The sequence below is a fragment of the Centruroides vittatus genome, unplaced genomic scaffold, assembly GCF_030686945.1.
Source record: "Centruroides vittatus isolate TY-2023 unplaced genomic scaffold, ASM3068694v2 contig_150, whole genome shotgun sequence".
Taxonomy (NCBI): domain Eukaryota; kingdom Metazoa; phylum Arthropoda; class Arachnida; order Scorpiones; family Buthidae; genus Centruroides; species Centruroides vittatus.
Window position 1 is genome coordinate 1423368 of NW_027120928.1, and position 26209 is coordinate 1449576.

Below are 26209 nucleotides of genomic sequence, written 5' to 3' on the forward strand. Positions count from 1 at the left end.
TTAAAATTGTTATTTTGATTTAAATATCGACTTACCCGGAACATATTTAAACGATGGAGTAAATTTAGAGTCCTCTAAACCTCTATCTGCAGACGTTGGCGTGACTGGAACGTAACGTGGTGCCTCGATAAAACCCGTGTAATCACTATCATCAGGCTGATCTTTACCATCTTCGCTTCCTCCCAAATCTAAATCTTTTAATATCTCTCGAGGAACTAAAAAATTACATTTTTTAATCAATTTTTTTAAGTATAATAGTGGAGTTTAAGTGTAAATAAAACGTGAGAATCAATCAGGTGGTTACTTACCGCATGTATATACCACCTTTAGAAAGAGGCTGTTGCCTTTAGGACAACTGGGATTTCCAAATGTTCCAACATCAGCTCCGATAGAACATTTCCTTCTCCCATGACAGCTGCTCATGACAGTTTCAGTAGCATAACTTACTTGACAGTCAGCTGTAAGTAATAGCTTTTGTTATACACTTATGCTGAACAGTTGTAAGTTTATTTCGTGCTAAGTGATTTCGATTTAAAGTGTAACACTGCTGTGCAAATATGCAATTCGCTTCGATGAACTCGAACCTTAAAATGGTAAATGACAATTGGAATTTTAAAGTGGAATTTAATCTTAATGCGCCAAATCATGAATCATTTTACGTTCATTCCTATTTGACTCATCGTTAGTGCTGAATTTAAAATGTAATTATTTGATACAGGACCTCGGAACCTCTCTTGATTTTCTAAGCAGCACGATAGAACCAACCACCTTTATGAGGTCCCGATAAGGCCGGCTGGATGTTTTGAGGGGCCTCGGCATAACGTTATCAGTGAAACCCCAAATATTCGCAAAAAATAATCTTTTTTTAATTTAAATTTTCTTTGAAATTTGAAGGGGTCCTTCCGAGACTCGAAAAACTCGACGTCTGGGTCTCAATATATTAAAATTGCAAAAGTAGTATTAAAATTTGATTGCAAATAAGCTTTTTTTCCCCTTAATACACAAGAAATTCAGTTTAATGAATAGTTCTTAACACACGTTTCTAGGGCCCCTATAAATACGTCCATGTTAAATAGCTCTTTCTTAAGGGGCCCCTTAAGAAAGAGGCTGCAAAATCCGATGAAATCATTTTATTAAATTGCTCAGCAATCGACTAAAACTTCAAAAGTTAGAAGAGATAAAAACTATTGATCGGGGCAGATAAATTAAAATAAAAATTTTAATCTAAATTTAATAGATTTTATTTAAATAATATCCATTTTAAATTAGGAATTTGATTAAAATTTATTAAATTATTGACTTGATCATCAATAAAATGTAATTTACTAATTAAATTTTATTGATGATCAAGCGTTATTGCATTGATAATTGAAGAAAAACACCATTCACGTTAAACGTTATAATAAATGCAAAATATAAAATATAAAATAAATAAAAGTAAACTTGTAATGAAAAAATAAAGTCAAATAAAAGGAATTTTCAAGAAATTAAAAATTGAAACTTTATAAAAGAATAATTTATTTTTTGTTGATTAAATCTCTTTCTGTAAAAATAAGCAAAAAATAAACAAACATGTAAAGAAAATCCCGAAGAAAAGACGGAAAATTTCTTTAATTCTTCAAATTTATTCCAAAAAAACCTCTTAAAAACACAATTATTAAAGCTTAACTTCTTTAATTCCTATATTAAAATGGCGATTAAAAGTTTCTGAATAAACATTACCACGTTGATAATTAAAAGAAAAATGCAAGTGGCAGTATAAAAATAAATATAAAATGCGGGATTTAAAATAAATAAAAGTAAATTTTACAATTTAAATTAAAAAATAAAAATAAAATGAAATCTTAAGAAAGGAACCAACACCATTTAGATTGTCTAGAAGATAAAAAGATATCAAAGATATTTAATCTTCGTAAGCATCATAAAATTTTTTGGGTATTAAAATCCATTCACAGAATATTTTCTTGCATTTAAAAAATGCATTAAATGGTATACAATGCTGTTAGTCAATAGTTTTATCTTCAAGCTCTAGCTTTATATATATATTTAAAGTGTTAGAGAATTGTAAAGGACAAATTGAACACGCGTTTTGTGTCAGACAGTTTGTTCCTTGCAAAGTCTTATTGTTAATGCCGTGACAAGATGAATAGCGTGTTTGTACATAAAAGAAGTTTGTCTTTTGTATATGCCATTTAATCATTCTTCGCGTTGTATAAGCTAGATGCTTCACTTCAAAAAATTAAAAAAAATTCCAGAAAAAAAATACTCTAGAACCAATGATGGTAATTTAAGAAGTGTTTTCTAAAGAATCTCGAGGTTTATTCGAGTATTATTACGTTGCTACCAATTAAAAGACATTTAACAAGTGTGGAGTAATAAAAAAAATAAATTACAAAGACTCCATTGTGTTAAACTTGTTTTAAATTCCTTAAAGTCTCAAACTTTAGATCAATTTACTTCGTCTTTCTGTCTTAAATATCAAATTTTATAGGGTTATATATATGTTTTCTTAATATTTAACTACTGGGTAGTTTTTTAATTTATTTATATCTAATTTATAAAAGTTTAGTGTCTTTAAATTAACGTTTCTTATCCTGAAAGGTATCTTTCTTCCATACGAGTGTAGGAAGATGTATCAAGTATCGCTATCTTAAATATCAGATTTTATAGGGTTATATATACGTTTTTATAATCTTTAACTTCTTGATAATTTTTTAAATATATTTATATCTAGTTTACAGAAGTATAGAGTCTTTAAATTAACGTTTCTTATCCTGAAAGGTATCTTTCTTCGTTCACGAATGGAGAAAGAGAAGCTTGTAGTAGTTGACATTCAATACGAAAGTTAATATTAATTTCTTTTTTAAAAGCTTATTTTAAGATAAAGATAAACATATGGCACCTTGATTTTTTGAATCCTTTGGCTGAGGACATTCTGCTACTCCATAATGTGTTCCACCAAAGGCAGCCGAATAAATAACAATCCTCAAGGATTTGTGACATCGAAGACGAAGTCTATCTCCCTCACATACGATTTTGTTATAGAAGGTACCTGAAATTTTACATAAAATTATTTATAAAATAAATAAAACGTGTGATTCAATAATATATAATTTTTTTATTCTTATTTACACAACTTTTACATCACTTCCAGGGGCAGATTTAGCTCTGTTGATACTCTAAACTATAAAATAAGAGGTTCGTCTCCTCCATTAAATAATAATAAATTTGAGAGTGTGAGGCCTTAAGCCGCAACTTGCTTATTTTATACATAAATAAACCCCGATAAGTTTCCATTTTCTGCATGTTTTTTAAGATTAGAAACGGGGAAAAGAAGAGAAAAGGGTGTTTAGAGTAACGAAATGCATGATTTTTAATAAATTAATCACATAAAATAAATTTTTTGAGGAAAAATTCCTTGTGATAAAACAAATAAATCGTTGATATAATGTATTTTCTATTTGATGTAGAATGGAAACGTGTAAATAAATTATCTTTGATATATAAAAGAAGGCAAACATTCTCTTGGTGACAGGCACAAATTAAACATTCGATTTTGAAAGAACTATTAAACATGATAAATTCAATTGTGTAATCTTGGAATTAGAAAGTCTTCACACAGATTCGATTAGTGACAAGCAAAAATGAAATTATGTTGCGAAGAACAATTAAAAGAAGCTAATTAAATAATAGATAATAAGGATTTTTGACAATAAAAAAAGTGTAAGTGACTAAATTTCTACCACTTACACTACTTACAAATTACGATTTTATTGACTATCCCCACTAAATACTATCATCATTGACAGATTCAATTAAAACGTCTTAACTCATTAATTTCTTCGGTGAAAATTGCTTTTTCTAAGTATTTTATAAAAGGAAATTTTATAGAATTTTTTTAAAAAATGAAATTAAATTCAATATTTAAATTTCTGAAAGGCTAAATTAAAAGATGAGTGCTTTTACAGCTGTTAAGAACGTAAGTATAAACGTACTGTAACGGTATTATAATAAGGAAAAAGTCAGAACAATAAATTTTAATTAAATTTAAATGTTATTAAAATTGATAAGAGGATAAAATTCCACTTTTTCAGTAGATAAGTCTTAATGTTTTTCCATTTATTGCACACAAAATATAGTGATGTGCGTGTCATTTGATGTGAGTTACAGAAACATATGAGGGGTATATCCACCTATTTTTGCATATCTTAAGCTTCTCACCTACTAATATCAATCATACAAAAGCTATATTATAAATTAATAGCAATATTTTCAGGAAATTATGAATTTACAACCATTTTTTTACTTGCTATTCACTCAAACTCGATTCGAAGTTACGTGTTGGATTTACTTACTCGGTCGGCATTTGAATGCTACTTCAGCATACTTCCTGACACCTGGACAAGGGTCGCTACCAAAAGATTCTGGAGACGTCGTCAACTGGCAAACTTGTTGTTCCCTGCAAGCAGCTTCAATTGTCTGCAAGAAGGAATACTATACTGATCATCAAGATTATCCGTGTGAAAGATTTCTTTCACCTCAAACTCATATAAATACATATAAATTATATAGATAAAAGGCATTTTGTGTTATTGAAGAAGCATTGGGATATATTGAGAAGAGATCAATCATATTGACGAAACGTTAGTCATAGTAGCATTAATAATTACTAGATTGCTATATCATGCCAATCACGATATCAATATAACATGATTACTCATCGATTTGCAATTCAGAACAAAGCAATTCGTTAACCATTTGCATATAAAAATTAATTAAAGCGCATGTACTATTTAATTAACTGTAGAAGATGTCGCATTATTCAATATGCCTTCAAAGTGAATTTTAAGCTTATAAGTGTCAAATTTTTTATAACTTTAATGTTAATTTAAGGGTTTAGACGTAATATAAAGTAAATAGAATTCGTTTTAATTGTGTAAAATATAATATAAAGATTAAAATTAGTTTAATATCTCATTAAAAATTATACTTACTAATTATAATTCTAGTATAGAAAATTATATTTAATTTTAATCATTTATTATATCAATAAAATATTTAAAAATTAATATTATTTCATGATTTTTTTATTGAGAAAACTAAATACACCCGTAAGAATATACAGTTTTGACATAAAAAATAATTAAGTAAAATGATTTTTATATATTTTTAAACAAACTTTATAAGATTTTAATTTAATTAAAGCACAGTAAAGTAGATTTATTTCTTATTTAGCTTACTTTACTTTAACAAAAGTCGGGAAAGTTATAGGAAAAAAAATTAGAAGCAAATGTATTGAATAAAAGCAATTGAAGATCTGAAAAGAATCTTAAGATACAATTCCCCTTTTTTGCACTTTAGAAAAGATTTTTTAAATAAAAGAATTACTTTCGCACCATTTCTCAGTCCAACTTTAAGATATTCCAAATTCTCAGGGCGCTTCTTAAATGCTCGGATGTTTTATCTAATGCAAACTTACAACAAACTAAACGAATTCCAAGTTGATTTGAGCGTGAAATAAATACAAAACTTTGTTTATTTGTTAATTTCTTATAAAAGTTGAACAATTTACAGTAAACTGAAATTAATTTCCTTGCTAATTATTCACTCGAATAAACTCGATTACTTTAATACATATATATTATATTTTTCCCCAAGTGCAAATTAGTAGTTTCGTATAACATTTAACAATACTAAATCACTTTAAAGATAAAGAAAAAAGAAAAATGATTTAATTTAAGGAAGATTTATGAGTTTTTGATAGAGAATTTTATTCATTCAACTTCTATTTTTATTACATCAACGATTCTATTTATCTTTTAATAGAAAATCAACACCGATGTAGACTAAAACTTTTATCTTACCCTGAGAGCTTCCGAAGCGAAACAATTTGTGGTATCATTATCCAGGAAATAGCTTTCTCCCGCTAATTCTGGGGGACAAAGCTGATATGAAGGCACGTTGCGGCCATATTGTGCTAAATAGATGCTGATAACTGTATCTGGAAAGCATTCGATCCTTAATTCGTCTCCATCGCACGCATGAACTTGAAAGGTGCGTAAAGTACCCGAGAGAAGAGCTGTAAAATATATTTATTTTCATTAAAATATACTGATAAATTGCTTATTATACCTATATAAGTATATTTATTTTTAAAAAATTTAAAATATATTAAACCTGGAATTTAAACTCATCAATTTATAATTAGTTCTGCTGGGAAAAATCGCAGATGGGAAGGATTAAAAGATTTGACAATCAAACGGATGTATTTAGTAAATTAATGTTGTTATATTTTTAAAATTTCGTCCAGACATACTAACAAATCATTTACGTTATCGGTAAGATGATTAAACAACTTCTGTTTAAACTTCTCCAAAGCACAACTGGAGTCATATCTGCATTATTCATATCCATTATGTATCAGTAATTTGAGTAAAGATGATTTGTCTCCAGAGAGAAAAGATGAGCACAATACATTATATTAACAGGAATTAACGAAATTATTGCTGCTGTTTTAAAAACATTGATTGATGTTGTTCGAGTGTAACACAGTAATATGTTGCTATTAAATCCTATCAAAAATGATTAAGTTTTGATTAAAATCTTTACAAAATACATTTTCAAAGAAAAGTAAATTTTAATAAACTTATCTAAATTTTAAATATGATCTTACATTAACATTTTATTTATTTATTTTTCAATTTTTATATAAAATTTTCATTAAAAATTACTGTAGCGCCTGTAAATTATGTTTCACTGCCTGACTTGAAAGTTTCACCGAAAAGACAACCGTAAAAATGACATTAATTAAATAAAAAATTAATAAAAGTGTTTTAAAAATTTTAAACAATTAAATAACTAATTGATATACTAAATAAAAATATATAATAATGAATTTATTAATTTAAAAACTACTTATCAAATATTCATTAAGAGAATGTCAAATTAATCTTTCGAGAGACGTATAAAAATATTATATTTCCGTATAAATTTATTAATATGTAATAAAAGCAAATGCTAACTTGACATATTTAATGACATTAAAGCAAATTTTAAACCAATTAATTACCGGTAACAGCAGAAAATATTCCATTTAATCAGGAACTTGACGAATCGAATCAGAGAAAATTTGATACCAGAATTTTAAAACATTTTATTAACAATTAATTACGTTCCAAATACGGTTACTTTGCTTAAATTATAATATAAAGTATCTAAATTCTTGTATCTACGTTGAATATCTCTCCTCGTGCCAAATAAAACAGAACGAATTCTTTTATGCGGTTACAAGAATATCATAACCGTAACACAGAGGAAAAAAAGAGAGAGAGAGAAACGTTTCATTTAAATAATTGTTAATGGAAACGTTAAACTTAATTATAAATCATCCAGTTATTTAAGGAAATAAAGGAAATTTATTAAGAAACAAGAAAAACTTTCCAAAGAAGAAGGAAAAAAAGAAGAGGAAGAAGAATGGTGGAACGTCTAAGTGAATATTCTCGAGAGCTATCCTATTCCAAAATAGAGTTGGCGGGGTTATATTTTTCTATCTAGAAAGGCAGAGCGGTCGTTTTCCCAGAAAGGAACTGCCCCACATAACAACAGACAGGCTATAAAAAGTCGTAGAGAAATAAAAAAGGAACCGGTGGTGGTGGAAGAGCTCGATCCAGACACAAAAGGAATGTGTTGTAGATTGAGTAGTTGCATGTTCCTATGCAAGATTGCCATACCTGTTGAAGTTTTTATGTATATATATACTTTTGTTTCCCTCACTTTCTATCTACAGTACATTTCCATAAACTCTTTTTTCCCCTGTCTTCAGATAAAATAAAATATTTAATTGCTATACGCGTACTTATTAAAATTGTTTCCATACATCAAATAAAATGTAGAGATGCCCGGAGCTACGTCAGAAATAGATCTTACAGAGAGAGATATCTGAGAACAAACAACTGACTATTTTTTTTTTCTTCTGTGCTTTTTTTGTACAAGCTTAATTTAAAAAACTTATATATTTATATATAACAATACTGCTGTAACAACTATTTTATTGTATAACTGAAGAACTGTTTACATTAAAAGAAAGCATCTTTTTATGAAGAAATTAAACAAGTTTTAAAAAAATAAAAATAAAAATTATTATTTTAACGTTAATTCTCCTCGTAAATTGTTTAAATATTTTTTAAAATTCATATATTTTTTGTATTTTTCTTGCATAAGTAATAATCTAAGATAAAAAAATAAGTGAAGATGTGGATGAGGTTGGGAGATGCTGGACTTACATTCCATGCTCAAAAAGTTTTCTAAAAAACTCAATTTTCAAAAAAAATTTAGGAAATTTAAACACGCAATTTTAACATTTTAGAAAAGAAAATTTCAAAATATATCTTGAAAATTTAAAGAATTTCTATGTACATTTAGCGTAAACAACTTCGATGTACAATACTACGCTTCTTTTATATTCCAAGCATTAAATGCATACAAACAACGATTGTTTGTACAAAGCAGGATAAAGTCAACGTCACGAAAATTAATATAGGATATAGAATAAATGTCGTAGTAAACAGTATCAAAGATTTAAAAGATGTCTGCGCTCTCTCTTTTTATGCTATTCGATGATCGATGATGACTGTTTGATCGGCTTCAATTTTACTTAAATGATCGATGTGGAACGTTAACATAATTGATTACATTTACTTTGTTAAAAGTGCTGAGAATTACCGATATTTACGTTGCTAACTACATGACTAATGACATTCAAAAGAGCTTTCGTTTCTGGATACGGCTCGATACTTGCCAAGTTACTGTTTTTATATAAAGGAGTTGTATACATAAGGCGATTTTTTAATTTACTGCTTATTCCTTCCAATTTTAAATAAAATTAGTAAATTATTTCTTAAATAACACATTTTTTAAATTTAAAAATAAAGATTTAATGCCTTTTTTTGTTTTATTTTAATAAAAATGGGATGCTGAATAGATTATTCTCCAGTGCATCCCTAGTAAAATCTTATCCTAGTATTAGTTTTAATAGAAAAATATTTACTTAAAATATTTAATAAATGATAAAATTTTAAGCAGTTTTAATTAAAAATAATTTAAAATGTATGCTTAAATATCTTGTAACAATTTTTGTGTAATTGTGGATGCATGCAAGCATTATGAACGTTTTCTACTTTGAGTACGTGATATAAGGCAATATAAATTAATTATCAACAACTTGTAATTAATTAATTAATATTTAATTAATGAATAATGATTACTAATACGGTTATCTATATACACTAATAAGGAATTTTGTATGAGTTAGTGTTTGCACACAGTCATTTTCACCAGCTAACAACTAATGGCACAATTTTGAAGTAAACAGAGGGAAGCATTAAAGTAAAGTCAAAGCAAACAAAGCGACATACTGCTTCAAATCAACTGTGACGACAAACCTAGGGACGAGGCGCACGTTTATCTTTTTTTCTAACCCTCAACAGAGACACAAATAGACTTCTGGTATCGGATATACAGAAAAATATGGGCATTGATGCAAGAAGATGAGAAAATTTATCTATAAATTCAAAATTCCACTCGATAAAATCGTTCCAAAATATGAATAATGTAAAATATTTAAAGAACTAATTTCATATTCGAATTTTTAAGCATTAGAAGATACTTTTGTCTAGAATTTTTCTGAATATTTTTGTGACTTCCCTGGAGAAGTGAACAGATGCAAACACTTATTATAGGTTTAGTTATTAACTGATATAAAATGTAGTTAAAAATTGTTTCTCTTCTAAGCTTTGCAGTCAAGTTTAGTTAATATTGAACGAATATTTCTATTTGTTTCTTTTCTAGCTACTAAACAGATGTTGCAGCATCAGTTAAGCTTCAGCATCTTTCCCATCAGAAAAGATGCGATAGTTTAAATTCCAAGAAGAGCAAGCGGGGTAAAAAAAGGTTGATGATTAGAATATAAAACAATTATAATTAAATAAATTTATTTATAATCTTACAGTTCATTAAAAAAAGCATTAATATATATATATATATATATATATATATTATAAAATTATTTTTTATACAATTGAATAAATTGAATAAGAGAAGAAAGAATTTTCTTAAGTAGGGATGTAAATTTTATTTATTTTTTCTTATGAGAATAAATAAATTTAAAATATATTTTATTTTTAAAAAATGGTTATTATTTGCCTACGTTTATTTTTAGAATAAGTTTAATGCATTTTTATTCTATAATATAGAATTTTTTAGCTATTATTTTTTGAACGAAATTGTAGCTTTTCTACCAGATTTTAAGGGAAAAATAATATAAAATAATTAAAAAATAGTAAAAACTCTTTTTATAAAGACATTATTCTAATGAATTACTTTAAAAACTTTAAAAGTTCACTTAAATTCTTACCAGAAATTAAAAATTTAACAACCAAAACTCCGATCGAAATATGCAACCACATAACATAAACGACAGAATATGTAACAAAAATTCAAAAACAAGAAAGAATTTATAAAATAAAAGCTTATAAAACGAATAAGAACGTTATTTTAAATTTAAAAAAACTAAAAATTAAAGAGAAATAATGGAATGGTTAGTAAAAAATCAAGGAGGAATTATGCAATAAAATTCAGGACACTCGAGATTAAGTAAAGGATTCTAAAAGAGAAATTTCATTTAAAAAGTTAAAATCCATATAAAAGATGGAGTAAACTTAGATATTAAATAGCTTCAGAATTTAAATTTTGAAATTTAAAGCTATTACCATATATTTTATTATATAATCACTCGCTACTTACAAGATAAACATATATGTGTATGTACTTTATATATATCTGAATAAATGGATGTTTTGAAAACCAACAAACCGTTTCGAGTTTCCACATTCATAAAATGCGCTTATTCTTTAAGATGATAAAAAATTACTTTACCTTATCGAAAAATTACAATGGTACACCTTTATTTTTCTTGAAATTTTATGAAAATTTCACCGAAAAAATTATAAAATTTTTAAGAATATTTATTAAATTTTATAAATCCTTTAAACACATAAAAATGAAGTTTAATCGATCGAAAATGTTAAGCAAATCCGAGTCAATCGATTATCATTTTTCTTCTACAAATTCAATATCTTTTAATAAAATCTTACCAAGTGATCTAATCGAAAAATTGATTTTTTTTAAAGAAAAAATCTAATTCTATATCAAAAAATATGATTTAGATTTTATTAGCTATCAAGAAAAAATAAAGAAAAAATTGATAAATTTAATTTAAAATCCTTTTTTCCGTTAGTTTTTTAAATTACTTTCATCTTCATTTGAAATTTTGGATGAAGGATGCTCTAATTTACAATAGAGAAACGTGTAAAAAGAAAAAAATATATAATTTTTTCGCCAATTTACTGATTTTATTATCAATTTCGATCATTTAACTCTTGTATTTTTATTGTAAAATAGAAAAATTGGCATTTTTTAAGATGATATTTTGTATTTTTTTTGCGGATTAAAATCGCATTACTTCGTAAATTTTTATTGAGATAACACGATTATAATTTTTATACAAAAGAGAAAAATTCTGTAGAAATTATCGAGTGTTCTTTAACATTTCTAAATTTCTATTGCATTACATTAAATTGTGCGGCAGAGAATTCGAGAATATAATAGAAATCATGCAGAAGAAATCTCGGACATGAAGGGAAATTTTCGATTAAAAATGCAAGAAATAAATAGCAAGTTATGCAATAGAAATTGAGGTAGAGGAAACATACAAAAAAAGATAAGAAATGTCATAAGGAATTAATCAAATTGGATTTAATAAAGAAGAATTATGCAACCGATAATGGAGTTAATGAAGATACCGTGCAATGGATGATGTGAAAAGAAAAATGTCAGCAGAAACAATAAGAAATAAAAGCAGAATCGTAGAATAAAAAGTCACGAATGAAGGGAATTTTTTGCAATAATAAAAAATGGAATGAATGGAAGTATTGTGCAATGGATATTTTGAGGGAGAAGCAATATAAACAGAAAAAAAAATCATGCAAGAAGAACTTGGAGATAAGAGGGAAAATCGTGCAATAAAAGTTATGAATAAGCGAAAATTTACAATATAAACTTGAAATGAGAGAAAATTATGCAGTAAAATCCAGCCAAACGAAGACATCATGCAATAACAAATGTAGACTTAAGAAAGAACCATGGAATACAAATCTAAGAAAATCAATAGAAGCGTATAAAATGAAGGAATAATGCACGAAATAAAACTAAAAAAACTAGGAAAATTATCAATTACAGATGCAATTAGTAGGTGAAGCAAGATATTTTAAAATATATTTAAATTTATAAGATTAAGACTATTTTGAGCCCTCCTATAAAGTTAAATTATAATAAAATATACTATATCTTTAAAAAAATTAAAATTTTAACATTCTAATATATAATATATAATTATATTTTTAAAAATAAAATTTAAATATATACGCATTATATAATTAAAAAATATTAAGTTTATAAGCTATAATTAATATTTAAACAAGCATTTATGATCGATGCAATTAAGATGATGCCCGAGAAAATATCTATGAATGTAAGAAAATTGCGATTAAATAATTAAATTGCTATAAAAGTTAAAGAATTATCGATTATAGAATGTCTTTAAATCGATGATAATCATTATCTAAAATCAATAAATTTTTATAATGATTATCGGATGGAGGAAAACGTTTTTTCCAAGAATCCATCGACACGTGACCACTGACACAATCGCCTTTGATCGCAGGAAACCACAAATTTTGGCAAAGAAAATGATGGTTTGGAGAAGATTTTCTTTCCAAATTATTTCAAACTTAATAAAAGTAAAACATTTTTCGATATTTTTATTCGATTTTAAAGATAATTTAGAAAGCAATTTCCTCTTTTATCCATAATATCTTAATAGAAAACGATCTAGAATCTAGAAAAAAAAATCAACCTTTTTCTATGTCTCTGTTGAATTTTATTCATTCAAAGCCATTCAATGAAGCGTTAGAAAATTCAAAAACGAATTAAGAATATAATAAACTAACATTAAATAGAAAAAAAGGATTTTAAATATCTCAAAATTTTCATTTATTTCCTTACGACGAATGCTTTGCTTAGGCATTTACTTTCATCCCAAATCTGAATAATTTCCTAAGTCTTTAAATCATCCTTTATAAATAATTCCCTGAATCCTACTCTCTAAATTATTTTTAAAATCTAATTATAATATTTTTTATTTCTTTTAATTCCTAAACGAATCCTACATTTAGGAATAAAATATTCCAACGAATTAGAATTTGCGTTAATTATTTTATTGCTGGATTTAAGAGTGAACGCGATCCGAGTTTATAATTGGTGTTCAAGCAAAATGAGAAGGAACACGGCCAAAAAATTTTTTAAAAATAAAAAAGTAAATTATCATGTAAGAATTATGTTAAGGAGCTAATAAAAATTACTTGTACAAGACACATTTCTTAATTAACTTAAGTGAATTGTGTTATAAATTACAACTTCTATTTAACGTAAACTAAATTTCAAGTTAGTTGCTAAAGTACCAAAGTTAAATTTTTGCATTTTTAAAATAATACATTAAGTTTTTAAGCTGTTTTTTTAAAGTTGGAAATTAAAATCTTGACACTCCTCTGGACATTTATCAGTTATTTTTACTGTTTTTCGTGTTGCAAAGTGTTTTTCCTTCTTTTTTTTTGTACGTGCACAACTTTGTTTCCTGTAAGTTTATACAATTTTTGCTTTCTCGTCTCCTGTTTATCCATTTACAGAATTCTCCTTTTTTTCTATCATTTTTCTATTTATCTGTAGAGTTCTTTTAGTTGAACAACATTGATAACTGTGCTTCTTTTGATACCTAACTTCTTTCCTCTGTATCCCTGTGGACAATGAAGATATCAAAGAATTCAGAAAGAGACACCTTTCCTCCGTCTTCCAAATGATTCGCCGATCGCTTGCTTCCTCTAGGGATCATTCGGTTTATTGATTCCTCTATCTTGCTACGCATCGCTGCAGACTATTGCAACTGACTCCACTGCACAATTTCTATGCACAAACATTACTAAAAACTTCCAACATACTTCGTTTAAAAGGTGGAAATGTATTTTAAAAAAGAAAAAAAACATTTTTCGTGCAAATTTAAAAATAGATTTCGCTTTTGTCCCTCTAATTATTCGATATATTTGGAGCTAAACGTTTTAAGAATGCGTTGAAAAAAATTATAGCAAATATAATTGATTTTTTCTCCTAAAAAACACCGCAAAAGTCATTAAGTATCGTTCAAAAAGTATAAAAAAGTATACTTTTTAAACGTTCCTTACTGACTTTTGCGATGTTTATTAGGAAAAAATTAATTATATTTGCTATAATTTAATATGCTCAAGTACGCGAGGTGGTCCAACCATATAAATAATAAATTGTCCAATTTTGTAAGAGCTCTAAACCCCCTTAAACATAAGTAAATCGAGGTTAACCATCCCGTACAATTTTACACGCCGTTAAAATTAAGAAAATGTAAATAAATTTTAGAAAAATACGTGTAATTTCGTTAAAGTTTAGCGAAGATAATATTTGGAAATTAGATAGATAATATTTTTTTTTATTTCCAAAGATATACATTCCAAATGATAGATAGGCGCGTAACGTTGGATGGATAAGTACCAGTTATCCTTTTATGACTGTGTAAACATTCGTAGATCTCTTTACAAACTAAAGCTGGGAAGATAAACTGGCAAGATGATGATCAACCCGTTGCCTGCAGCTGTACGTAGTGGGCTTATTGACCACATCACAACACTAGAGAATCTACGGATCGATGGAAAAAAGTCTTTCTTTCGTGTAGATACCACCTGCAGGCTATTCCGATTGTCGAGAATTTAATGGAAGGCAGGGGAACCAGATCCGATAATAACTAATTCCTAGTAGATACCTGTAGAAATAGGTGCCATCTACTGTACCTAATTCTGATACTCGTCGTGATAGTTTACACTAGTACTCGTCTAATGTCGTTTCTTCGGCCATAACTCGATGATAACTTTATGATATTTGGAAAGTATTTTTTCTACTCTCTCTTCTGTATAACACCATAGAAAATACCACGTCGTATTTTCTATTTTAAGCGGTTAATTGAAAAATTAATTAGTTAAATTATCACTAATAAAGTCAGTATCATCCTTCTTCCGTTTTTAGAAGTCAATTTGTATAATTTATAATGGTTATATCCAATTTAAATCCGATAAAAAGATCGATTAATTTATAATTTAAAATAATTTAAATAAATTATAATAAAATTAATAGTTTTATATCCGAATTTTAATAGTTTTAGAAGAAGAAATTTCTTAGATGAAACTGAAGGAAACGAATTTGTGAACTAAAAAAATTCATTACTATGGGAGTTTTTAGCTAAAACTCCTGCAATTTTCTGATAATTTTTGTCATTTATTACCATAAAAGTACTCTGAAGATTGTCTTATTCACAATTAAACTCAATATTTAAATTAGTACGGGAGCAGGAAGGATGATAAACGGATCATCCTTCCAACTCTTATTCTTAAATGCAAGTTTACGGTAAGAAAATCGATAAATTTATAATTAAAATAATTTATAAAACACTTTTAAAATAATTAAACTCGAAATATTAGTTTACAACCGAATTTTAATAGTTTTAAAAGAAGGAAATTTCGTGAAAAATCTTTATTAAAAAATTTTATAAAGATTTATCGTAAGAATAAGAAAAGAAAAATTTCATTAAACCCGTAGATTGTTTAATTAAAAATTTTTGTTTAAAGTTTAAAAATTATTTTTCAAAAATTTATTTTTTTAAGATTTTAATTCCAAAATTTATTAAACGTAAACATGAAAAAGTTAAGAGAATTAAGCTTAAATTACTTTAAAAAATTTTTTTAAATATATTTAAAATAAATAAATAAAAATAAATTATCATATTTAAATAAATTAGTTAGAGAAATACTCAATTTTTTCGGCTTAATTCAGTTTGAATGCATTTTTTTCCATCTTAATTAAACTTTAAAAAATCTAATCTAATGTTTGAAAGAAAATTTAACTTCAACAACTATTTAAATTAACTTTAAACATATATTGATTGATCTGTTTAATTTTTTTTCTATACTTGTAATGAAACTTTTTCGTTTATTTAAAGAAAAAAAATTTAAGTATAAATTTTAATTTTTATAACTTTATTTTAAATATTTAAATGTGTTTTAAAGGAGTAATTCTAGGTGATCCTTCGCAATATAAATGATGACTCGAATACGTTAAGCTGTAATTAAAATAATTGCAGTGTATAAAATTTAAAATTTGATATTTTAAAATTCTAATTAATTATTCTAATAAATTTATTAAAATTTTTAAACATATCGGCATACTTTATTCGTTTTAAAGGAGTATTAACGTTGTGCACTATCTTCATATAAGTGATTCTTTGGATATATTAAGCTATAATTAAAATATTATTAGTCTCTAGAGTTTAAAATTTGTTTTCCCTTAATGTTAATTCATTGTTCGACGATAATTTTCCCGATTTTATTATCTATAACTTATGTTTAAGAATCTTTACTCCTTACGAACTATCCTATTGGGAAACATTATTTAACGTTTTTTTTTACATTAAACAAAAAGTTGTTCGCTTTAGGACACACCCTACGATAAGGAGTGATCACTTAAGATTGTCAAATTGGATAAAAGTACGAAGCAATTGGAAGATTTCACATTATGCACAACATTCTTCGAATACGCTGGAGAAATACCAAAAATGAGAAATCGATAAAACTAAAATTTCTTTATCCATCATTGTAAGTCATCCATCGTTGAATTCTGAATTTTCTCGAGTCCATTTTGATAAATAAATCGACTTTATAAAAAAAAAACTTTAAAAAATGTCATCTGGAAATTGTTGTTGGTGTTGGACTCTTGGATTTCCAAAAAGAGAATTTACGTAAAGAAAAGTAAAAATAAGTAAAATTATATTTAAAAAATGTGTCGAATAGTAAATATTTATGAAAATTTGCTATGATACAACTTGAAAAGCACAGATTGAAGTGACATTATACAAAAAATTACTGTAAATTTTGTAAAATCTTTGAGTTTGGATGATTTGTAATAGATGTAACCACGATTAAGTTCCATAATATGAGGTGGCCACAGTTCCTATGTATAAAATTTTGTATTGTTTGTTTTACTTTCTGGTAGGGCTTCGATATAACGTGTAACAATGCATATACGATAAAAGAGGAATCCATTGCTTGTGTTTGAATTCATAACAGAGTATTGTAAAAGAGAAAATTTTCAACTCTGTCTTACAATAACAGAAGATCTGAAAATAACTAACAAAAAATTGCTATTATAACTTCCAACCGTCAATATGAAAGATCATGTCCTGAAAGATATAAAGGAAAATTAAAATCTGTGTACAGAATGGAGGGGAGCATAAGGAAAACTTTTAACTAGCCTGCATGAAGACTTTGTGTTACTCTGTTTAATGGAATGAAATCAAAAGCCATGGTGTTTGATATTACTTAACAAAATTATGAGATGAAAGTTTTATGTATAAATCTGCTTCTATCTATAAATATAGGATTAATAAAAAATTTATATCTCACAGTAATCAAGTCTTATACATTTAGAAAATCGTAAAGCATATTACTAGTAGAGTATGAAATTAATTTAATCTTTTCAAAATACGAAATAAAAATAAGATTTTAAAAAATATTCTCTATAATTTTTACTAATTTTATTCCATTAGCAATCGACATTTTCAAAATTATGCTTCATACTACAGAATATTTCAAGTGGAAGCATTACAAGGCATCTTCTAAATATTATTTTATTAAATATTATAAATTATGAAAAATTTAAAACCTAAATGGCTTCCCATAATTCTAAAATTAAAACAAAAATATTGATTTTTGGATATAACAGCGAGTAATATGATATTTCTCATTATAATATACTATATCATCTCATTACTTCTTATTATTAATAATTCTCATTATTTTTGATGGTGCAATAATGAGTAATATCGTATTACTCAATTTAAACTCGAAAATAATGTGGCATATACTCAATGTTCTATGTTCAACAGTAACTTAATTTGAAAACTGTGTGCAAACTCAGCTTATGAATTAATTGTTTAGTAGCAAATAATCAATACGCTTAATTGCAACGTAGTATCAGGGATGTACAGAAATTAGACAGTTTATTCGAAAGTATGTACAGTAATCAGCTTAGTCAGAAGTAATTTAACTTTAAAAATATCTATATTAATCAATACGTTCTGTGGTACCAGAAGTGTATGGAAACTAATTATCTCCTCAATAGTAATTTAATATAAACTACATTAAGATAAATACTAATCAGTATTTATCTTAATGTAGTAATATTAAATTACTATTAAAGAGATGACTAGTTACTATACATGTAACTACATACACTATTTGTGAACTAGTTTAGTACATTTCTAGTTACATGTAACTAGAATATAGTTACTTGTGAACTAATCAGTATTTTTAGTAATAAATCAAATTTAAAAATGAAATGTAAACTATTTCATTCGGCAGTAACTTAATTTTAACCTAAAGAGACTTAATAACAAAGTTTCTCTACGATTAATATATAAACACTGATTTTAAAATTATAAATCGAAGAAGAAATGCGTGAAATTAAGACATAAATTAGCTCAAATGCCAAGAAAACAAAGTATATAATTATAATTTAAAAACTTATAATTATAATTAGATAAGATATTTAAACGTAATTAATTTTTATTTTTATTATATTAATAAATAATTTTCTTTTTCAGTACATAAAAAATGAATTTAAAATAATTGCACTCTTTGATAGATGTATATTATTGATTAATAAACATTAACTTTTATCATCATCATCATCATTATCATAATAAAAGTTTAATGTCATCATCATTATTAGGGGTGACATTTGCATGTGCATTCTTCAAGCGAATCTCACCCTCCAATAAAAACAACGATGAACTTTCATTATAACTTAATAAATTATTAAATATTTTAACTTTAAGTTTAAGTTATTAATTAAAAGCAAATTATTTTGAATCATATCTTTATAAAGATCTGAAATTAAATTTTTGTATTTAATTTTCAAAAATAAATTTTATAATTTTTAAATTAAATCAGAAGATAAATAATTGAAATTCATTTGTTATTAATTATTAATAAATTTTTATTAATATTTTTTATTTCGTTAGTGGAAAACGAAATATAAAAAAATATGTTTCAAATATCGAAAAAAATATATAAAATAATCAATTTTAATGCATTTTAAATCAACATAAATAGTAATTTTGTAGTCAATAATATAGAAATGATTTAAAAAATATAAATAAATTTATTCCTGACCTCATAAAAAATTGTTACGTGAAAATATATCTACAGGTAACGTCGAATATAAAGAAAAAAAAAGAGCTTGAAATTTCCAATCAAGCATTTTAACACGTAATTTTGCGTGATGTTAAAAGTACGTGCCACGTTTCATACATCGTAGGAATTGAAACATAAACAAGACCTTAGAATCATTACCATAATAGTTATCGAATTTTAGTAAATTAAATACACCAATAAACTCATCTATATAATGATACTAAAGCAGAAACAATATGCCATAACAATTTTTGTATGCAAGTATTCTCCTTCGTACGCCTTATTTAGCTAAACATTAACAGAGCAATCGTTCCCCCCATCAAAGTTTTGAAGAGTTGCCTAGGTTACCGATACCACTTAAATGCTGTCAATAAGTGGCACAGGTGAAACAGTCAGGTATTTTTTTCCACATCGATGATTGGTACATCTGGTGTATTTGTTACTAGATTGCTTTTGTTATTTTGATATGGGCTTAGAGATTTTTATGGATGGTCAACTAATAATGTACTTTCAAACAAAACTATCGACAAATCCTTAAATAAGATTTGTTCTCTCGTATCGAATCTACTTTCCACACTTAAATCTATCCTTTATAATAATAATATAAAATGTTTTTTAACGTGGTAAACCGAACGAGTATGCTCTTTATATATTTATACCACGTCAAGCTGAAGTTCCAGCGCATTGCAAGTGTATAAAAAAAAGATAAAAAAGCAAACGAACAAAATTAGAAGATACTTTGAAGCTTTTCCTAAATCTTAGCTGAAGTCTTTAAATGCCAAGAGATATTTGGGAAGTTTCAAGTACGCTAAAAGATTGTAAAAGCCAAGTACATGTCCAGATAAGCTCTCGGTAACGAGACAGCAGCAGATGTCTTTGTGTCATAAAGTTTTAAATATCCCGAAGGTCCCGTTTCTCCCTAATAAACATCATATAAGGTTCTTCTCAAAATCTGTCATCGAACATCTGTACTTTTCTTTAACACAAAGTAGCAGTTATGATTAATTGAAGCTGGCTTTTTATTAAGGAATCCTAAACTCGTAAAAACCACAGAATTTTTTAAAAGCTGAATTTTTCAAGTAAATTAACAATTATTTTGATATTTTAAACACGTTTAAATTTAGTAAATTGCTGGATAAATAAGTTTTTAAAAAATGGAAAGAAACACATCAACAAGTTGTGCAGATAGAAGATAATATACCCCTAGGGAGGAGGGTAAATGCTACCATATTTTCTCACCGCAGTCGATAAAGTCTTTAGTAATTAGAGACCTTTAATTCAGTCATTTGCTCGTAAAACTACCCATAATGTCGACCGGTTTTCATTAGTTCTTCCTTCTAAATACAAGCATTGCTATCCGAGGGTACATCATAAGTTTCCTACCCAATCTAAGCAGTAAATTCCATACAAAATATTTTTGACCTCGTTATTCCTCATAAAAATTTCATCACATGACACTTTTATGATTTATCTTTAATAAAATTATATAGCCTTTAACTTTTCAATAGAAGAATTTGATTAAAAATATAGAATTTTTTTAAAAACAATAATAAATATGCTTTAGTTTTTAATGTAGAAAATCTGGTTACTAAGCGAAAAATACACATTAATTAAGGGATTACATTTGGTAAATCTTTAAAAAGTTAATTATTTTAAAAAATAGCATTTTTAATCTTTAAAATTATTTTTTCTATATGTTGACAACCTTTGAGTCTTATACTGTATATATTTTTTTAATATTTAATTCATTTTTATTTAATTAATTTACGTTCTAATGCGTAAATTAATAATTAAATTTTATTTCAGATAATATTCTTTAAAAATATATATAAAATTACAAATTTAAAAACCAACTCTCCATCTTCATAGACGTGTATAAATTTACTTTTATATAAGAAACTATTGAAAACTTTAATATAGTTTAATATACAATTTGATAGATTTTGAATGTAATTTTTCATATCGTACGTTATTTGAATTTTTGTGATAAAATATTCCTTATATAAATCGGTTAGATTTATTCATTGATATTTCAATAAGAAAGTTGGAAAATCGATCAATTTATTGAATAACTTGAACTCTACGAATAGAGAATTTAAATCTTTAAAAAAAATAAAATAAAATGTCAGGTAAAAATCTTTTCATTCTATTGATTTTTTTAGTTACAAGTCAATTTTTTTTATATATTTTTGTTTGAATTATTTATTTTTATTATTATTATTTTATCCAGCATCAGTAACCTTACTGATAAGGATGCTAAAGAGAAATAATTAATACGACTATAAAAATTAGAGATAAAATTAAATATATGAATAATTTAATGGTAATAAATCATTTCATTCTATTGATTTTTCAGTTTCGAATGTTAATTTTTTATATATTTTTATTCGAATTATTTATTTTTACTATCTTATTCAAACATTAGCATCCTTGCTGATAAGGATGCTGCATGAATAACTAATTAATAAAATTATAAAATTTAAAGATATATTAACAATTTAATAAATTATTATATATATTATATATATATATATATATATATATATATATTATTTATTAAATTAAATTAAAATGAATTTGATATCATATAAATTATTTATTTTTGTTTATATTTTTTGGAGGTTTAAAAAAGTTAAAAACAATGTCGACGTCTCCCAAAAAATATGAAATTTATATTTATAAGTAACGTATACTTGATTTATATTATTATATATATATATATATATTTATTTATTTATATTTATATTTATATAAATTTTAAAATTTATTAAAATAAATAAAAGAAGACATAATTTAAAGTGTTAAATTTAATGCTTTTATATTAGAAGTGCTAGAAGTATGGTGTAGAAATTCGCTACTTAAACAAAAATTCCGAGCTCTAAATGGATAAACAAATTAAATTTATATGAAATAGTGTCATATTTATTTAATAACAAAATATTAACCTTGCTGAAAACACTGCACAGACGAATAAACATCCATAAAAATCGATGATCAAGATGATGTAACGTATGTAACGAGTCAAGCAAAAAGAAAAAACAAATATATATATATATATATATATATATATATATATATTATCAAAATAAAAACATAAATCATGGATATCTTCGAACTAATTTTATAAAAATATATCTTAAAAATTGATTTATTATATTTTGTAACGAGAGTTCGATAAACTTCAAATTTATTTATATTAAAATTAATGTGTTTTTCTATAAATAGAATAGAATAAATTACAAAAAAAACCTGACATTTTCAACAGAATTTTCTTTTTTATTATATTTTTTTAAAAAAAGGAGTCGTCAATATATCAGTTCTGAAAAGCTTTTAACGAAATTATAATATAGAAAATGCATTGAAGTTTACTAGATAATTTATTTTTCAGTTGAATTTAGATGTGTTATATTTATATATATATAAGCTGTGTATAAAAATGGATTGATTTAGAATATATTGTATATATTTTAAAGCTAATTTTATGGTAAATTCTAGTATTTCTGTAAAAATATTATAAAAATTTCACCTGAAAAAAAATGATATAAAAATCAAGGAAATTTGAATATAAACTCCCATTTACTAATTTTATAAAGATGAATGAAATAAAACCACGCTAAAAACTCTTACATGAAGTGAAATCACTCTGTATTAATTCAAAAATGTAAAGGAATTGTGTAATATACAATGTTGAATGAGGAAAACAAGTAGTGGAAACTCACAAGTAAATGGGAAAGTGTATGATGAACACAGAATGAAGAAAGATTTTATTAAAATATATCATATAAAAATCATTCAACTGAAACTTCGTGATGAAAATTATGAATTAAAAATTCAAAAAAAGAGAAGAAAATAACACAAACGAAACTTCAAAATGAGGAAATTATGCATTATAAACTCAAAAAAAGAAAAAAAAATCCAGGAAATATACAATAAAAACTAAAGAATTCGAGTAATAATGAAATGTAATTTTCAGAACGTAATAAAAATTCAAGAATAACAAGAAAATTTATGCAACAGAAACATAAGAATAAAGAAGAAATCAAGCATGAAAGTAAACAACTCATAAATATATTTAACACTTAATTTATTCCAATTTAGTTAGCAACTTTACGTTTATGTATACACACACATATATATTGTGTTAAAGTGCTATTTGTAAAACATTATTTACATTTTTTCCTGCTGAAAAACCGTTTATAATAATTGACCAACCACACAAATACAATAACCCTACCTTTTTTAACAGTGTGAAAAAGGGTGCGGTAACTAGTCGAGCTAGGTTGGTGGGATGTCCCCCGGAGCGCATTATCTTTTTCTTTATAAGAAAAAAGGGGGAAGTCCCTTTGTTATATTCAAAAACTAAGCATATTTCCCCCTTCTCTTCTCATTGATATTCATAGATCCACTTCTGAGTATGACCTCCAGCTCGTAATCTTCCTTACCAAGATATCAGTTTTATGTGTCAAGTAAAAAAAAGGGTTAGTCTTTCATCAGTTTTCATATCGTGTCTTATCCATCTCTCGTCTAACCATGTACATGGGTGTAACTGTCGTTGTTGATTTTTCTCCTTCTTTGTACTATATCTAAGCTTTAGAATTTAATTTTGAATTATACAAACGTTGAAGTGTATTCAAACAATGCATACTATTCAAAATGATTGCTTACTTTACAGTTTAGTTTAAGCCGAATTTCCAGATTTATTGTGTTTATAAATGTTATTTTAAGGCGCCATTCTTTGAATTTAATAAAATCTTTGATAATTTTTTATTCTATTCAGGTCTGAAACAAGTGACTAGATAACTGCATTAATTTATATTATTTTTCTGAACTTTACTATGTAATTTGCTTGTTGGATTTTCGTTTCTATGAAGAATTTATCAATCAGATACTTCAAAGATTTCACTTCAATGTCTGTTGCTTTAGGATGTTTAGTTGGATAGTTGGAACGTAATCAGATGATTAAGTTCTTAGAAAAATTGGAAAAAGTTTTTAATCAATTTCTAAACAAACAAAATTTGTTCCTCGAGAATCAAGAGTTTAAACTATGACACTAAAACTAATAAAAATACCAAGAACTAAAGAAGAGGTCATCTTCAGAAAAGGTTATTGAACCTTAAAGTCAACATAGAAATTGTGTATACAAAACGATTTTTAATCAAATAAAATAAAAAAATACATGAAACTAAATAGAACTGGGATAAAATGATTTTTTATAAAGTTTTTAAGTGTATATTTTCATATAAAAAACAATTTAAACAATAATTTTAATTATATTTTACATTGTAGATAAGTCTCTGCTATGCATCAGGATATAGAAAAGCTAATTAAATAAACAATATCTTTCAAGATGGGGAAGTAACAAAAATGAAACATGGCGCCAGAGGCATTAATTCTAAATCTTTGTCGGTGGTTCGTTGCTCTGATTAAAGATAATTCTTTTTTTCTTGTATATTTTCTTATGTTAAAGAATCAGATAAGAAGAATAATTACTTCGAAATGTTTTTAGTTTGACGTCCTTTATACATTAAAACCTTCAGGATATTAATATATAGACCTATATATGTAGATACTTTAAATGTTTTTAATTGGTTTCTTATTACAGATTAAGTACTAAATATGCTTCAGGCATTTCGAGGGGGGGGGTTAATAAAATATTCTCATCAAATGCAATAATTTGATAATTACACTAAAGATTTTAAAATTTTCGGGAAAATTAACGTTAATGATTATTAATGTAGATTGATATCATCAAAAACCGATGAAATTCATTAAATTTCATTCAAATTTCAATTATTTTTTATAATAAAAACTTCGGCACAAACTAAAATCTTTAGTTTAGCTGAATTTCTGAGCTTTCTACGGCAAAATAACGAGTTAAAATAAAATTAAACTAGTGTTAAATGATAGCTAAAGTAGATGACTTGCCTTAAAATGTTTAATGTGAATTTAGTAAATCTTAAGATGTTATCTAAGTTTTCATGTAATTCTATACAAATTTTATAGAGTAGGAAAATACTTTGTATGAAGGGATGAATATCAAATTTCAGGATCCTAAACCTTTTACTGTAACACTTGAGTAGATTATAAGCTGTCAACTCTACCGACTTCTAATCTCAGATTATGATTTTTGCTTATAAATGTTAATATAAAATAAACTTTTTAATATTTAAAAATCAATTTATTAATAATTCTACTGTTTTTAAATCAAAATAATCAAAAGAGTTAATTACAAAATCCAATTTAATATCTTTTTTAAGTTCTTTCATCTTCATCAAAGAGCATAAAAACTACTCGAAACTTCATTTAAATTTTAAAAATTTCTCTTTTTCTTATACGTTTTTACGTTAAATCTTCTTAAAATTTATAAACTTCCATAAATTAGCATTTTTATGCCATTATAATTAGTTAAGTATATTTTTCTTTCTTAAAAATATCTCTAGTCTTGTAAATAATTAAATAGGTTTTTCCTTTATAAATTCCTATTTAATTTTTATTTAAATTCCTTTCTAAAATAATTTAAGGGTAGCAATTTTTGTTATCTTATGCAATGAAACGAAATTAATCCCAACTAAAGAAGTTACATACCTAATTTACATGAAGAATGCCTTTAACGTTAACGAGTTAGAAAAACGAAGATATTCCAGGTAAAAAAATTACTAGAAAATTTATATAATTAAAATAAATAAGGTAATAAATTCGTTGAAAGTTTATTATTAAGTCCTTAAATATTTTCATTGTTAAAATTCTTGCTTCATTTACGAATTTAACGTATG

At 25.6% G+C, this 26209-nt stretch overlaps 1 protein-coding gene across 2 annotated transcripts in view; it reads right to left on the reverse strand.

The window, feature by feature from the left end:
• LOC136968620 (protein eva-1-like) overlaps positions 1-26209 on the reverse strand; it is a 52031-nt gene that overhangs the window by 5076 nt on the left and 20746 nt on the right. The window contains exons 2-6 of one of the 2 annotated variants that reach the window (XM_067262615.1): positions 5865-6079; positions 4356-4479; positions 2903-3052; positions 309-458; positions 36-215 (exon numbers count right to left, since the gene is read on the reverse strand). In XM_067262615.1, coding sequence (XP_067118716.1) covers positions 36-215; positions 309-458; positions 2903-3052; positions 4356-4479; positions 5865-6079 — 819 coding nt within the window. Of the gene's footprint in view, positions 1-35; positions 216-308; positions 459-2902; positions 3053-4355; positions 4495-5864; positions 6080-26209 lie in introns of both variants that reach the window. The other variant, XM_067262614.1, reaches the window with a different exon arrangement.